The following is a 16,541-nucleotide window of genomic DNA, read 5'->3' as shown; positions in this document are numbered from 1 at the left end:
AAACACTGATTGACTGAGAGCCCAACGCAACCAGGGCAGCATTTCTCAACCAGGGAGCCTCCACAGGTGGTGGACTACATCTCTCAGCATCCAACACCTCTGGAGGGCACCAGGTTGGGGAAGGTTGAGCTAGAGGGTAGGATGATGCTGTGGTGCAGTTTCAGAGACGTCGCCTTGTCTCACGGATATGGGACCCAGACTTGTGCCCAAGAGCAGACCCACTGAAATTAATGGGACTCGCTCATGACCAATTTAAGCCCCATTGATTTCAATGGGTCTACTCAAAGTATGGCTGAGCTTGAATCTTTGGGGACAGCCACTCACTCTTAGCAGACTTCCCCAACCTGGTGCCCTCCAAATTAGACTACAACTCCCATCATTCCCAGCCAATTTTCCCATGGACTCCCATGGGTTACAACAATATTCTTTGTCATGCAGAGCAGAGTTAACCAGATGTGGTCCGGATGTATTTTGTAATAAGCCTCTGAAAGGCTACCCAGGTAATATGTACATACAGACTCAAACACAGAGACCTCAAGCCCATACTTCAGCCTTCTCCAGCCTGGTGCCCTCCAGATGTGTTGGACTGCAACTCCCATCATTCCCAGCCAATGCAGCCATTGATTTATACCTTTGTCCACCCAAATCCTCTACCACTAAGCGATGGCCCCTCTCCCTTTCTAAAAGCAGGGGGAAAGCCTGTAACTCCGGATAAGCCACGGTGAGCCACACCAAAGGCCTATTCACACAGTGGCCAACCACATGTGTAGGACATGAGTGCGGGAGCAGCCTCCTATTCATGTCCCCCAGCAACTGGTATACTCCAGAGGCATACTGCCTCTGATCCTCGAGGTAATATATAGCCATCATAACTAGTAGCCATCGATACATGAATGGCATGTGATGTTGACACATAGCACTGCCAGGATGTCTTAGATACAGACCGCAACAAAAGGGGAGACATCTAAATGCCACTCTCCTGGTGCACTTAAGGTCAGCAATCAACCAGTGAAGCGTTTGTCCTCCATCTGCTGGATTTCTGCTTGCCGTGCATTTAAAAGCACAAGAAATCTACAATTGTCGAAACAAAACCCATCATCCTTATCCACCTACAGTGTGTGTATGTGTAGAGGGCATTGCACTGGAGCCTCTGACCCTGAGGTTGTTGTTGTTTTACATAGCTTTCTCTGCATTTCTACCACGCTCCTACCACCGGCCAGAGGGAACCAGAAGTCATGCTAGAGAATCACGAAGACTGTAGCCCCTTTGCCTCCAGAGAGATGACAAAAGCCGAGCAACCATTGCCTGGAACCTAAAACACGTTTATTTTTATTTTTTTCATCACATTTCTATACCCTCCAATAGCCAAAGCCATTAAAACCATATCAATGAAAACTATAAAATACAGCACGAGAAAACATAATACTTTAAAAAGAAAAAAAAAACTCCCTACAGTGGAAAACCAAAGTAAACGACCCGCAGCCGTGTAAAGATTTAAAAATACAGTCACGAACTCAGCACAGCTGGGCTGGGGCTGAGCAGCAGCACCCCTTCCCCCAAACCACAGCCCATGAAAGTGGGGGCGAAGAAATGTTTCTTTGAGCTTGTGAAGATTTAGCCCAGCCTTCCCCGGCCTGGTGCCCTCCAGATGGGTTGGACTGCAACCCCCATCACCCCCAGCTAGCTAGCTGGGGGTGATGGGGGTTGCAGTCCAACCCATCTGGAGGGCATCAGGCCGGGGAAGGCTGGGCTAAAAATCCCCCACCCCGGTTAAAACTTCTACAACAAGGAAGAGGCGGCCCCGGGTGTGCGGGAGGCGGCGGGAGAGAGGCGAGCGCCCTCTGCCGCCCCCAAGGCGGGACCCTCCACGGATTCCTGCGGGCAGCTCTCGCTTGTCGCGCGGGGACAACGCGAAAAAGGCCCTGCCGAACCCGGAAGCCGGCCCCGTACCTCAGTCTATCTGTGAGAAGTCTATGGTCTTTTTTCAGCGACAGCGTCCCTCCCCTCTTCGCGTCTCTACCCGCCAGCGCGCCTGTCGGTCAAACTCTTCGGGGCCGCCTCCGGAAGGCGTCCGCCTCCCTTCGGCCTAAGCCACGCCCACCCCGCCTGAGCGCGCACTCGCGCGCCGATTGGCCGCCGCGGCTGGCACTCCTCCCGCCCCCGCCTGTGTCGCGCAGGCGCATTCTGCCCCTCGCCGTCTCCTTCGGCCGCTCGTCAGCGACTGAGGCGCTCCTCGGTCCGGCGGCGGCGGAGCCGAGCGGGGTCTCGCCCGAGGCGCGGCGCGATGTTCCGGCGGAAGCTGTCGGCGCTCGACTACCACAACCCGGCCGGGTTCAACTGCCGAGGTGAGGTGAGACGAGGGGACGCTGGTAGGCCGCGACCCCCAACCCCCGTTGCCTCATTCGTGGCCGGCGGCATTGTGGCGCGCATGCGCGAGCTCCTCTTGGCCCCGCCCCGCATCGCTTGGTCCTGGCCACGCCCCCTGCTGCCTTTGGCTTCCTAGCGCGGCCCCCTCGCGGCTAATTCACACGTTACTTTACCTCGCGGGGAGCCAGTGTAGTGTAGTGGTGAGAGGGACGGACTGGGAGCCGGGGTCTAGACCCCGCTGGGCCATGGAAGCTCACTGGGTGACTCCGGGCCAGTCACAGACTCTCAGCCCAACCCACCTCACAGGGTTGTTGTTGTGAGGATAAAAGGGAGAGGAGGGGGATAATGAAAGCCGCCTTGGGTTCCTTGCAAGAGGAAAAAGGCGGGATATAAATGCAATAAATAAATACTAAGCTCAAATTATTTTTTCCCTTTAAATATGTACCGTGCTGCTTATGTGGATAAGATGAATACTTAGATGAATATGAAATGCGTGTATTGTACAAGGCCAGGCCTGCTACACTTGCATGTTATCTAGTATCTGGCGTAGGCTCCCATAGAAAAGTTGAAAGGGGAAACTGTCTGTAACTAAGACAACACATGTGAAAGCGTAAAAAACCAAACCTTGGGCAGATCTCCCTTTAATGCATGAAAGATGGGAGAGGATACCATCTTTGTGAATAGCAGTAATTGCTTTTGTGACCAACTGCCCTCTTCTAGGTGTGGTACAAAGGTAAACCATTGGGTTAGGCTTCAACCCTATACACACTTAGCTAGGAATAAGGCCTGTTGAACTCAGTGGGACTTACTTCTGAGTAGGCATGCACAGGATTGTAGCATTAGTCACCAAGTTTTCAAGGTGAAGCAATCCAATAAAGATGCTTCTGCTGTCATAGAATAGTAGGGTTGGAAGGGGCCTACAAGGCCATCGAGCCCAACCCCCTGCTCAATGCAGGAATCCAAGTCAGAGCATCCCTGACAGATGGCTGTCCAGCCTCCTCTTGAATGCCTCCAGTGTGGGACGGCCCACCACCTCCCTAGGTCATTGGTTCCATTGTCCTGCCAGGTGAAGTCTACATACTGTTTATAAAACTGGAATATCAATATGCAAGTAGTAAGAAGTGCTATAATGTACAACATAACAAAGGAATGCAGCTTTGAAAGAATTTCTCTTTGTTTTTTACAGTCTGGGTGATTCAACACATTATCCATTAGTCTACTTGGTTTTCCTAGTTTAGACAGCTGCCCCTTACAGTAATCCCCTGTAGATATAGGCTTGGGTAGATATAGACTTTGGCTTTCTCAGTGTGACTTTTATTTCTTTATTATCACAGATGAAACTGAATTCCGAAACTTTATTGTTTGGCTCGAAGACCAGAAGATCCGGCACTACAAAATTGAAGACCGAGGGAATTTAAGAAACATCCACAGTGCCACAGAATGGACAAAGTCCTTTGAAAAGGTAGCCCTGCTTGAAACCTGATGATGATGTCCACTAACTTAGGTGGCTTTCAATTGAATTGGATAGATTCATGGTGGATAATTCTGTCAGTCTGTCTAGTAGCCATGATGGCAGAGAATGTAACTTCCCTATTCAGGAATGATGTGCCTCTTGATCTGGGATCCGCAAATTGTGTGTGAGTTTAGTAGTCAACTGTTATTTCTCCTAGCCAGCAGGAATATAGGAAATGTGTCTCCGAGCATGTGCTGAATGACTTTCCCCCATACAGAATTGAGGGAAACAACTTATAGAGCAGATGATCTTGCTGCCAAGCTTGTTTGAGTCCCTATACTGTTCTCGAAATTAAACATTGCACTTTATCCCTAGCAAGTATGCCATATATAACTAAATAACACAGACTTCTTCTCCCAAAAATCCAGAGCTATTTATTCCCAAACTCCCATCCATTAGCTGTTCACGGTTAAAATACTTCTCCCCACGTGGACACAAAACACACAATTTTCTGGCCTTAAGCAGCTGAAATCTGTCCAACACCAGGGCTAAAATGGCCACTGAACATTAGTTCTAGAAAAGACATTCACTCCAGATTTTTCTGCCAACCCTTCTTCCTTACAAGAATTCCATTTGGGATCTTTTCTTTCTCTTTAATCAGTCTTGGGAGAACAACACCAAGGGAGTTAGTGCCAAAAAATTTCGCCCTTTCTGGGATGGGAAGTGTGGGTGGGAGAAGCCAGGTGGGGGTGCACTCTACTGCAGAGGGCACGAGCTGGGAAAACAGAAGGACCTTGAAGAGGACTTTGCTGAGGAGATGCAGCATGGAAGTGGGAATTAGAGCAGACTGAATTTTTTTGGGGGGGGCAGTTAAATACTGCTGCCTGCTCCCATGCTCAGTCAGTCCTAGGACTGCAAAATGTGGGAGGATTAGTGACATGGCAGCAGAGAAGGACATCTACTTTAGCTGTTAATAGAGAAAATGCTGGTAGCTTATTTATAACTGGCACATACTGTGATGTCTTCTGTCACAGTTGCAGGAAGTATTTTCTTGATTGTACGGCAACTATTTTTGTGGACACTTGCCTCTGATTACCAGAAGCTGCAGACAAATACATGATGGTTGTCCTTGTCCACAGTTTGGGATAAGAGTACAGGACTCAGTGGAGTCTTGATCTGATCCAGCAAACATATATTTATGATAAGCTGACAAGATATTTTCACCAGCTTGTTGGGTACTGAGGACATTACAGTAGCAATGCAAGAGCTCCTTTGCTGTGGCTTTATCCCATCCCAATGCAATAACATAACGTGAACGGCTAGAACCTGGGGCAGTTGTTTCTGGTTGTCACCCTTCCTTCCAACCCACCCAGGGTGTTGGCCCTGCCAGGTTTTTCAGCATTCTTGCTCTGGCACTGAATGAAGCCAGGCACAAGCATTTTCCAGGCTGCCACAGTAATGTAGTAAAGGCATCCTGTTTCTCTCACCAGAAGCAAGGTATAGGAATAAGAAGGTACTCTAAACGTGAATAATTTTTCATTATTTCTTGCTTGCTGTTCTCACCAGTTTCATTCTGGAGATAAAATCAGCTAACTCAGACTCATTTGTCTTCTCCATTTAATTCTCCGCACATGAACGGTGCAAATATCTGGCCACGTTTTCAGTCCGAGACATCGCTGCTGTGTCTGTGTGCTGGCCTTCATGGCGGTTCCTCTACCTTCTGTACTGCTGGCTGCCTGCAAGAAGCCTGCTGTTCATATGCACTTCGGGAGAAATGCCATGCTTGCTTCAGCATGGGTTCCTGGTCGACAGCTGGTTGGCCACTGTGTGAACAGAATGCTGGACTAGATGGACCCTTGGTCTGATCCAGCATGGCTCTTGTTTTGTTCTTACAGTTTTGAGGCATTTCCCCAAAGACATTAAAGCAATTTGGGCAGATGATAGTTCTGCTGAATGTAGCAAGTTTGATTGGATTTTTTTTTTTAACAGCAGGAGTGAGCCTGTGATTATCTTTGGATTAGGTGAGTGCTAGCCTGAGTATGAGAACACGCTGAACTTCATTTTAGGCCGGGAAAAGACCCTGATGCTGGGAAAGACTGAAGGCAAAAGGAGAAGGGGACGGCAGAGGACGAGATGGCTAGATAGCATCACCGATGCAATGAATATGAACTTGAGCACGCTCCGGGAGAGAGCGCAGGACAGGAAGGCCTGGCGTGCTATGGTCCATGGGGTCACGAAGAGTCGGACACGACTGAACAACAACAACAAGAGGGTTGGAAATACCCCCAAGTGTGATCTACCAGTGACATTTCCTGCCATTAATTTTTTAAAATGAATAAGAGTGTTGCAAGACCATGGCTGTGCTTTGGCATCCCTCTTGTTGGCTTCATGCAGAGGCAAAGTTCCCACATATTGGTTGTTGGTTAGGTTTATATCCCACCTTTTTTCCTGATTGAACTCAAGGTGGCATTCATGGGGTTTCCAGGCAGTCTCCTATCCGAGCACCGGCCAGGCTGCAGCAAAGTTTTGCATCCAGTGTTTTCAGGCAGTGGGCATGCTGTTTGTTTGCAGCATATGTACTGAAGTCTTACATTCAAAGTGATAAATGATAAATATTTGGTAACTTGGCATGAAAAACACTGAGTTGTACCAGACTAGGCATGACAACAGCAAGTTTTATTTCTGCTCCCACCACCAGGACATTTTTTAGTGTTTCCCTCCTGGTCAGATGCCAGTTGTCTGTAAATCTGCTCTCCCAGACAAAACCTGCAGCCTTTGCTGATTTCTTTTAATCATTAAAGTTCTCATTTCAATCTTCTTCTTTTTAACAGTACCTTAAAGATGTGAATTGCCCCTTCACCATACAAGAACGACAAGAAACCATTGATTGGCTTCTGGGATTGGCAGTTAGGCTCGAGTATGGGGACAATGGTAGGTTTGACTTTTTGCCCTCTTGTCTTAAAAAGGGGTAGATTATTCCTTTAATTTCAAATTACAGTTTTATTTTTTGAACTGAACCAGAGAGAGATCAGGAGGTTCACCTCAGCTAACACTGTAATTTACTGTTAATTTGTGCCTCTAGTTTGTAATGTGCTTAAAGAGAATATGCCTTTATTTCAGTCCAGGGACTACAGTCCTGTGGCATCTTAAGGACTGAGGCTGCACTCCTATACACACTTACCTGGGAGTAAATCTCATTGAACTCAATAGGACTTACTACTGCATAGGACTGTACTGCTGTAACTCATTTATTATCATACCAGCTTGCTTTCCTCCTTCATCAGTTGCATGGACAGCAAAGGTATTGAATGTTGTACGTATAAATGCGTGGAGGGGATGTGGGGGAGGGGGTTTCTGCAAAGCGAGATTGAACAATAAAGGAGCCTTTCCTGAAAGCAGAGATACTTCACATGCATATACCTTTTGAAGCTAACAAGATTCAATTGCCAGGCATCAGCAAGCTGATAGAAGCTAATAGGCTCAAGCACGACCAACTTTTGCATGTCAGTCAGTCTTTTAGCCTTTCCCTCTTAGTTTACTGCAAATAGCTACCCTCCTGGGATTTAGTTCTTAAAGTGTTTAAAGGTGATAATACCTGATGATCGTTTAGTTCTATTGCCTGCTGCCTAAAAGTTTCATGGAATCTGAAATGATGATGTAGCATATAAAAAACAATTAATGGAAGCACGTGGCTGTAATAACATACTTTCCAATCAGTTTGTTTAAGACTGTGATCTTGAACAGATTGATTTGGATGCCCATTAAGTGCTGTCATAATCACTGTGGGCTAACTTTGAAGGAAATGTGCTTAAAGAGACCAAAGATTTTAACTCCAGGATTTGCCCTTGAATAGCTGCAAGCTAGCTTTGTTCTGCCTAGCACTCAATTACTACTTAAGGCAGAACTATTCATTTGACAAACACACAGGCCTGGGAACCTGGAGCTTTGCCAAACAGCTGCAAACGGGCAGGAGAAGGATGGATGGGGAGGTGCATAACCCATCCCTGCCCACTGTTTTTGCCCTGAAACTACCTCCCCACAGCTTTTTTTCACTTGGATAGTTACTGGAGTGAGGGCATTGTAGGGGAAAACAAGAAGGGTAGAGGAAAGATTAAGCACCCCTCTTTCTGCCTGTCACTTCTCTTCACATTGCTTCCTCTCCTTGCCAGTATGCAACTGTCCTGCTGATACCCACATCCTGGCCTTTGCTAGGGGAGTAGTGCTGGCCTTAAATTTTCCAGAATTTGGGCCACAGTTTTTAGTTTCCAGCACTTTGAGGAAATGCACTGTTTTCTTTCACTGAACACAGCTATCAGCTGCTACTGGGGCTTCATTATTGTTATTAGTGATTAACAAGCATCCGGAACAAAGTCTGTGGACAACTTGTACAGCTGCTGCAGTTCTGTGCACAAGCTGTTCTCATGGATGAGAATAATGCTTTCATGCGTCCTCCTTTTGTTGGCCTGGAGCTTTCTTTCATTTTTAGCTTGTTCTTAGTTCTCTCTGGCCTGTTGTCTTTCATGGGTCAAACTGGCTTTTGTTTCAACAGCTGACAAGTATAAGGACTCCACGCCTGAGGGGGCTAAAAATACAGATAATGCAGCCAAAAATGCAGAACCTCTGATAAACCTGGATGGTGAGTGAAGTTGCATCTTCTTCTCTCTGTAAAAGTTGGCACCTGGATTAAGTAAGCGCAAAGAGAATTTCAGGCTGCTGCTTTCTGAGCCAACTTGTGAGCGTGTGCTTTTTTACAGTGAACAATCCTGACTTCAAGACAGGCGTGATGGCTTTGGCGAACCTCCTTCAGATCCAGCGGCACGATGACTATTTGGTGATGCTCAAAGTTAGTTTATTAATAAAATTTATTCTGGCTTGAAATACAGACTGCAATAGTTTTAAAGCTTTTTTAGAAAAACAACACGTGATTGCTGACTGTCCCTCACCCACCCCGAAAGTTGCTAAAGCTGCTAACACTTCTATTTTATTTGGCAGCTTTGAAAGACTTGGGGGAGCAGGGAGGGTGGAATGGGAAGGGGACTCATAAGTTATTGTCCAGTTACTACTTTGAGATATAATGCCTTCTTCCCTTGATTGATGCTTGTCTGTCTTTTCAGACACTTCCTTTTCTACCTTCTGCTCTTTATAGTTGAAACATTTTCCCGATATTTAACCTAAACACACCTTTGAGTGACAGGATGATCTTATTCCAGTCATAAACTGTATCTTAAACTAGGAAAACATCCCCAATATTCATCCTCAGTCTTCCACCTTGTCATTGTAAGGTATACTTAGATTAAACATATGAAAAATCTTCTAACTATAAGAACAGGTACGAACATAAGAAGGACCATGCTGGATCAGACCAAGGTCCATCCAGTCCAGCATTCTCTTCACACACTGGCCAACTAGCTGCCTGTGGGAAACCCAGAAGTAGGACATGAGTGGAATAACACCCTCCTGGTTGTGTTCTCCAGCAACTGGTGTATGTAAGTGTACACACCACCTCTGGTACTGGAGGTAGCATATCGCACTCAGGACTAGTAGCCATCGATAGCCTTCTCCATGAATTTGTCCAGTCCCGTTTTAAAGCTATCCAAATTGGTGGCCACCACCACATCTTGTGGTAGTGAATTCCATAGCTTAACTACGTGCTGTGTGAAGAAGTATTTCCTTTTATCTGTCCTGAATCTCCCACCAATTCAGCTATAGAACAGCTTCAGCAGTATTCGAAGACACTCCTACCTTTGAAGGAAGGAGTTCAGCTTAATCCAAAGCATGCTTACTCAGACGTAAGCCCCAGTCACTGAGTTCATTGGGGTTTACTCCCAAGTAAGTATGGTTTGGGTTGCAGACCTAGGGTCATGCAGATCTCCAGATCCTGCTTTAGTTAAATTTAAGCTTGCTACAAGTTTTCATTTGCTTTCATTTCACTTTGGTTAATGATTTGGGAGATCAAGCCTTCTGTAGGTTCTGTACTGTCTTGGAGGAAAAATGGGTGGCCCTTGCATCAGGGTTCTTGGCCTCTTTACCACTGCAGAGGCCTTGGGGGATCCTGCGTAGCTTTGGAAACAGGCATGGTAGTAATTTCTGCTACCGTGACCAGCAGTTCATGTCTCTATATTCAGTACTAAGTTCGTTTGGAATGAGGTGGATGGCACGTTGACTAGCTGACAAACTCCAGTGACTGGGAGTTTGCACAAAGGGAAATACAGATGGATGGCCAAACGTTCCCATTTCCGGAATGAAGTCTTTAAAACCATCTTTGTTGCAAGAGCAGACTTTGAAATGTGGCAGTGGTGCTGGGGTTTGTGCAGGGCGTAAACAAGCAAAACACGATAGGAACACTTGTTGGAATTCAGGGGCCATCCTTCGCCTTGTGGCGGTTGTCATTCAGGCCTGTGGTACACGTATAGGTAATGTGCCCAGCCACCTTATTCACATTATAAGGTTCTCGGGACAGGGATCTGTCTCCTTTTCCTAGGACAGCCTTCTCCAACCTCGTGCCCTCCAGCTGCGTTGCACTACAAGTCCCAGCATGTCCCAGCCAACTGGCTGGGGAATGTTGGGAGTTGTAGTCCAACACAGCTGGGGAAAGCTGTCCCAGATGACGTACTGTAAAGCACCATGTATGCTGGTGGCGCTGTATAATTTGCCACCATATGCCACGCTGGCTGTTCTAAACGCTTGCAGTTTGTTGTGGACTACAGGAATTCACTTGGACTTATGTGGGCTGCCTTCTTTTTTCCTTCCCAGGCAATTCGCATCTTGGTTCAAGAGCGTTTGAGTCAGGATGCCGTCGCAAAGGCAAATCAGTCAAAAGAGGTATGTCTCAGTACATCCCTGAATTTTGGCCTCTTTCCATGTCTATTTAAATATGTTTCTAATATTTAAATAGGCTGCTTATAAAAGTTATAAGCAGCAACAATCCAGGAAGTCATATGTAGAAAGGCTACAGAGAAAAGGTCATCTTTCAGAAGTAGCCACAATACTGGGTAGTTACTTAAATAAAAAGCTCCTCTTTTCAGAGAGAACCTAATAAAGGCCCCTTTTAGCATCCATAGTTGGAGCAATGGGCATGAACTGGTCAAAGGCATTCAAAAGCTTCTCTGGAGGAATCTGTTTTTAGCTGTTCACCGGTTTGCTTAGGCGTGCCTAGGACAGAGGCCCTCTCTAAAGCTGTCCAGCTAAATCTATAATAAAACACGTGTTACCTAAAGTCATGTATCCATGAAAATAGTGAGAGTGGCTTTATTCATTCACTGGAGAACAGAGAGTGCCCCAAACTCACAGCAGGCAGCCCAAATTGCGGCACATTCAGAAGGTAAAGCCATGTTCTGTAGCATCTAGGACTGGGAGCAGCTACTGGCACAGGAGATGGAGGTCAGCAGATAATTTTCTCTCAAGCCCCTTCCAGGCAACGCCGTGTCCAGAGCTGCGTCTGCTGAACTGGTGATGGTGCTTGGAGTCCACGTTGCCCTTTAATCCCTTTTGACAGTTTTCCTTCTAGCAACCTGCACTGTGCAAGAACCACAGAGGGCTTCTCTTGCCAGCTGCTTAAGGCCACTAGGCAGGTGGTTTCTGGATGGCAACAACTAGGGCTGCCCACTTGGTGCCGTGGCTTAGGCAGCAAAACTAAACGTGCAAAGGATTGCGCCCTAGACAGAAAAAAGTCCTACAGCTCCCCACTTACCCTGGTCAGCCAGGCTGGCTGGGGCATGCTGGAAGTTATAGGACTTTTTGTGTCTAATATGCACAGGATTGCATCCTAAGTTGATGAATACGTGAGGACCAGTTTTAACTGGGGGATAAGTTAAAGGCACATTCTTGCCTTTTGGTGTAACATGGCTAACCTATACAGTTTGTTTATTTAACTTGCAAGCTATTTAGGGAGTCCCTTGGCCCCTGGCAAGAGACTTGACAGCAGCCTATGACAGACTTTCAGTAGTGCAGCCGTGAAGTTAAAAATTGAAACTGGCATTTCTCCCACTGTTTCTCTTCTTATCCAAGCCTCTGCAGAAGAAAGGCGAGACCCTGCCTCCATGCTTACTAGAGGGCTTGAGGTAGAGCAGGAGCTCCTCTAAAGCTGCCTGAAAGGAACAAAGGACAAACAGTGGGAGAAATGCCTGCTGTTTCTATCCTTCTCCACACCTTTCTGCAAGACCCCACCTCTTTGTTTCTGATAAAGGGCTCAAGGAAGATGCAAACTTTGGAGAAACTGGGCATTTTGCCTCCTTTTCCTATCCTCCTCCACAGTTTCTGCAAGTTGCAAGAGTCTTTGCCTCCCTCTCCAGCTCACTAGAAATCACAGAGGCCTCTGAAGAGAAGTGATTATATTTCTTGCACTGAGTTTTGTTTGTCTAAGAAAAGAAACAGCCAGCACTTCTCCCACTGTTTCGTATCTTATCCACACCTCTTTTCACGTGGACAAGATGCCATCTCTCTCCCAAGCTTTGTGTGCTTGCCAGAGAGCTTGAAAGAGAGGGCAGTCTTTTTGCTCCCACAACAGTTTGGGGAAGGCTGAAAAAAACCAGCAGAGAGACCTCTGCTTTTTCTTCTGTTTTCTTCATATCGAAGCACAAAATAAAGAAATGGCAGTCTCTTCCAGGAGCCCTCCACGTGTGCCCATGGAGTGAGGTGAGGTGGAATTGGCAGTGAGAGCAAATAGAGGCTTGGCTCTTAAGTCAATGGATACTTATTGACCCCTGTTTATTTGAAAGTCCTCTCCCATTTAACTTCATTATCTTAAAAACCACCTCTGTGTCTGCCTATGTTCTGGTAATATGCAGATTTTACATAGCAGGACTGTAGCGCGTGGTGGAGCACATATTTTGCATACAGAAATCCCAGGTTCAGCCACCAACATGTCTGGTTACCTGTATCTGGCTTGGGACTTGGGTACTCACAAGGACCCCCTTTTCCTGTATATATCCTTTCATGCACTCAGTTCATATTTTTATACTGTATTTTATTGTTAGTCACCCTAAGTGCTATTTTAGTGGAAAGGCAGAGTATATAAATATTTTTCACCTTGTATTTTCTTACATTGTGACTTTGTAAGATGATGCTACGTTTTCCTTTGTTTAAGTTTTGTTTGTATACGGCTTTGAGTTTATTTCCTAAAGAAAGGTTTGTTACAATTTCTTAAAATAAACAACAACAATGGGGAAAACCTCTGCCCAGCACCCTGAAGAGCCGCTGCCAACCCATGGTCTGATTCCGTGTAAGGCAGGATCATATGCTCCTGTTAAATTAAACTGAATGGGCTGAAAGGCAGATGACTCAGGACCTCAGTGCTTTGTAATCATCAGGTAGCCCTATTGTGGAACAAACTGCTTTTTACTCCTAAGTATCTACCTTTCTAAGGGCCTTAACTTCATGGCCCACAATCCTGGGAACTGCATGCAGCTAAGTTGTTCAGCTGAAGCCAGTGGAAGCAAGGCTGGGAAAATCCTGGTTATCCAAGCACTTCACAGTTGGAGCTTCCTTTTGAAGGATTTGCCAGTTTTAGCCTCAGTAAACGGGAATGACAGCCTCTCATTTAGAGAGAGGTCCCAGAACTCACAGGAATGACCAGGGCTGGATTCAGTTCTCCCACAGTATATAGCTGTTCCTTTTTAATGACGTGCTGCCTCCCCCCTTTCTTTCTTCAAGGGCTTGCCCGTTGCCTTAGACAAGCACATTCTTGGCTTTGACACAGGAGGTAAGCTCTGTTTTAATGTTTCTCCCTCCAGGGCCTTTCCACACAGTTGCTTTATTGCACAGTAAAGGCACTTCTTTTTCTTCTGTTGCGCACAATCCATCCTTTCTTCAAGGTTGTGCTTCTGTTGTGGAGAGACTATGGCTTATGTGATGAGAAAAACCAGCATTTTCTGCTGGGGGGAAAAGTCATCACTTCCCTCAGCCAGGGGAATTTGTTCCGGTGACTGTGTGATCCATCACACAGGACTCCCCACTTTCCCCGCAAGGTGTTGGGCATTGTATTTATAGTTGTGTGTCCTGGCATTATTTGAGCCTTGAGGAGTGGTGGAGTTTGTCTTATAGGCCCCTTCCAACCCTACTGTTCAATGATTCTATGACATGTGCTTTGCATGCAGTAGGTGCTAGGTTTGGTCCCTGCTGACCATGGCCTGTTCCAGCCTTATTACCTGAGCTGAGTAGACAATTCTGGGCTTGATGAACCACGCGTATGATCATTGGATGGATTTCTGAGTAGAATATGTGGAAGGGGCCGTAGCTCACTGGTAGAGCCCCTGCTTGGCATGCAGAAGGTCCCAGGTTCAATCCCCGGCATCTCCAGGTAGGGCTAGGAGGGAGTGCTGCCTGAAACCCTGGAGAGCCGCTGCTGCCAGTCAGTGTTGACGATACTGGGCTAGATGGACCCAGGGTCTGAATCAGCACAAGGCAGCTTCCTCTGTTCCTATGTTTTAAAGTGACCACTTAAGGAGTTAGCTCCTTTCTTTCCCTGGGGGGAAGAATACGAACTTGGGAGAGGGAGCCTTTGTCCTCTTAATCAACCCCCCCCCCCCACCACCACACACACACACACACACACACCAGCCAAGACCTGGCCTGCGTAGGCTAAAGGTTTCCTTGCAGAGAGCCTCACTGATGCATGTTGGCTTTGTGATGGTGCCGCCACTCTCCCAAGCTGTTCTGAGCAAAAGAGAGCCCAGAAGAGCTGGTGCTTTGTTCCAATGTACCTCTGTGTGGTTTTGAGTTCCCATGGCCTTTCTTTAGGATGGTTAGCTGTCCTTCATTGAGGGCATGGTCAAGGCACTTGTTTATAAAAGGTTTCAGTGTAACTGACTGTGGTTGGTATTTAGAGAAAGCCAGCTTAACATAGAGACTTGGCCCATTGTTCAAAGGAAATCGTAAACTGAACTTGAGCAAGGTTTCTTTTCTTTTTCCCCCTAGATGCTGTTCTCAATGAAGCTGCTCAGATCCTCCGGCTGCTGCATATAGAAGAGCTCCGCGAGCTGCAGACAAAGATTAATGAAGCCATCGTAGCGGTTCAGGCAATTATTGCCGATCCAAAAACTGATCACAGACTGGGCAAAGTTGGAAGATAAGCACACAAAAGGCTTCTGGCTTTCCTGTGTTGCTGGCACAGAGTTAGGGGACTCCTCCAAACCTAGCATGCAGTTCAGAAAGGATACCGCTCCTGTGTTTGGAAAGAAAATAACAGCGAGTGCCAGCACATCCACTAAATATCATTTTTCTTTACATAAATAAAGCTTGGATTAAACAGATCCAAACCTGTTATCCTTTAGCACGAGGTTGCCAAGTACAATAGTGGGTCAGCTCTCCACTTTGAGGTCATTTGTTCAAAGGGCATATTGCAGACTTGTACAGTCAGATATTCCTGCTTTATTTCCTGGGTTTTTTTCCCCTTTTTTTAGTTAGCCAAATGGTGGTATAGTTCCTAACCTGGTAGGCTGTCAAAAAGAAAGCTGAAATGGCCTAACAAAAAATCCAAAACAATTTTTTTATTTAATTCATGAAATAGCCTAGAAAACATGAGAAGATACAGTCAGGTATTGATATTCTCTCTCTCTCTCTCTCTCTCACACACACACACGCACACACACGCGCGCGCGCACGTTCTCAGAATTGGGGGTGTGGTGGGGGATAAATTTGAACCAGCTCATCCTAGCTTATTCTCATACAAATACTAAAAAGACATGCACTGAGGCAGAAGCAACAAGAGGTGGGCACTGCTTTGTGTTTTCCAAAATACCCTTAACAGCTTTGCGTGGCCCCTAACTACAAACAAGGTACTTTTTCCACCCTTCTCACATAGCCAGAGTTTTTCCACTGACTTCTTAAGGCACTGCTGTAGAAGCCATTCTAGACAGTTTCCCTGTTTAAGCTAAGATGGTTCCCTTCCACCTCCACTGTTTTACAAAGTGTAGAATCTCTTGTGTTTTCCAATAAAATAACAGTGGAATAAGGATAAGTTTATGTAAAAAAATTTTTTTTTTACAAAGTTGCTCCCATCAGCAAAAAGAGAACATTATTAGCCCCATCATCCATAGCACCATTTCTTCATGGCAATATATAAAAATGTTTTCATTTTGTAAAAATAAAAATACAGTAGTAAAGATTTGAGGTATAACTTAAAAATACTGGATACTTTTGCTCTAAGTTAAACCACTTAATTCCTTAATTCTCTGATTGTCCTGATGTAGTTGAAGGGGGTCTTTTGCACTATGTATAATACTATCCGGATTTGGGAGTGTTCTTCCAGCTGTCACAGTGGAACTTCTCCACAAACCAGGCAGCTTATTTTCTTCCTGCAAAAACCAGAAACGAGTGTTATCTTGAAGGACACCATTCTTAAGGCGTGGCACAGATCAGTTTAAAGGAGACCGGGGTCACTATTAGGGAAGATGTGAGCTCTTTCCTGCCACTCCTGGCTCTTTGAGCTCACAGGTGGCGTGCCGCTGGCAGCAGATGGGACAGCCCTCCATGGATGTTTTTCCTCTTCCTCTGTATGCAGATGCCTGTAGAGTTCGACTAGGGGGAGGTTAAAAAAAAATATTGGGAGCCACAAGATCTAGAGGACAGACTGGCTGGGGATGATGCAGGTTGTAATCCAACACAGCCAGAGGGTGCCAGGTTGGGAAAGGCTGCCCTCCAGGAGAAGCCAGAATAACTCCTGAATTTTAAGGCCTGTTGCAAAATAGTTTGAGAACCTCTACTAAAAAGCACTGAAAATAGC

The 16,541-nt window shown here is 46.2% G+C and overlaps 2 protein-coding genes across 3 annotated transcripts in view; one reads left to right on the top strand and one right to left on the bottom strand.

Moving 5' to 3' along the window:
* Positions 1 to 2,166: 2,166 nt before the first annotated feature.
* RTRAF (RNA transcription, translation and transport factor) lies at positions 2,167 to 15,776 on the top strand. Its single transcript, XM_084834896.1, has 8 exons — positions 2,167 to 2,345; positions 3,702 to 3,829; positions 6,652 to 6,751; positions 8,370 to 8,456; positions 8,575 to 8,663; positions 10,574 to 10,642; positions 13,472 to 13,520; positions 14,735 to 15,776. Exons 1-8 carry the CDS (start codon positions 2,285 to 2,287, stop codon positions 14,887 to 14,889), a joined length of 738 nt encoding a protein of 245 aa, XP_084691022.1. The 5' UTR covers positions 2,167 to 2,284; the 3' UTR covers positions 14,890 to 15,776.
* Positions 15,279 to 16,541, bottom strand: part of NID2 (nidogen 2) — a 69,265-nt gene continuing 68,002 nt past the window's right edge. For both annotated transcript variants that reach the window (XM_084834882.1, XM_084834871.1), the window contains exon 23: positions 15,279 to 16,113. In XM_084834882.1, the coding sequence (XP_084691008.1) occupies positions 16,103 to 16,113 (11 nt within the window). In that variant the 3' untranslated portion in view covers positions 15,279 to 16,102. The remainder of the gene's footprint in view (positions 16,114 to 16,541) is intronic.

This window comes from Heloderma suspectum, chromosome 1 (genome assembly GCF_057233095.1).
Source record: "Heloderma suspectum isolate Gila_16-S chromosome 1, 16-S_ref, whole genome shotgun sequence".
Taxonomy (NCBI): domain Eukaryota; kingdom Metazoa; phylum Chordata; class Lepidosauria; order Squamata; family Helodermatidae; genus Heloderma; species Heloderma suspectum.
Note: the sequence above shows the minus strand (reverse complement) of the source record. Positions and strands in the feature narration are given on the sequence as shown.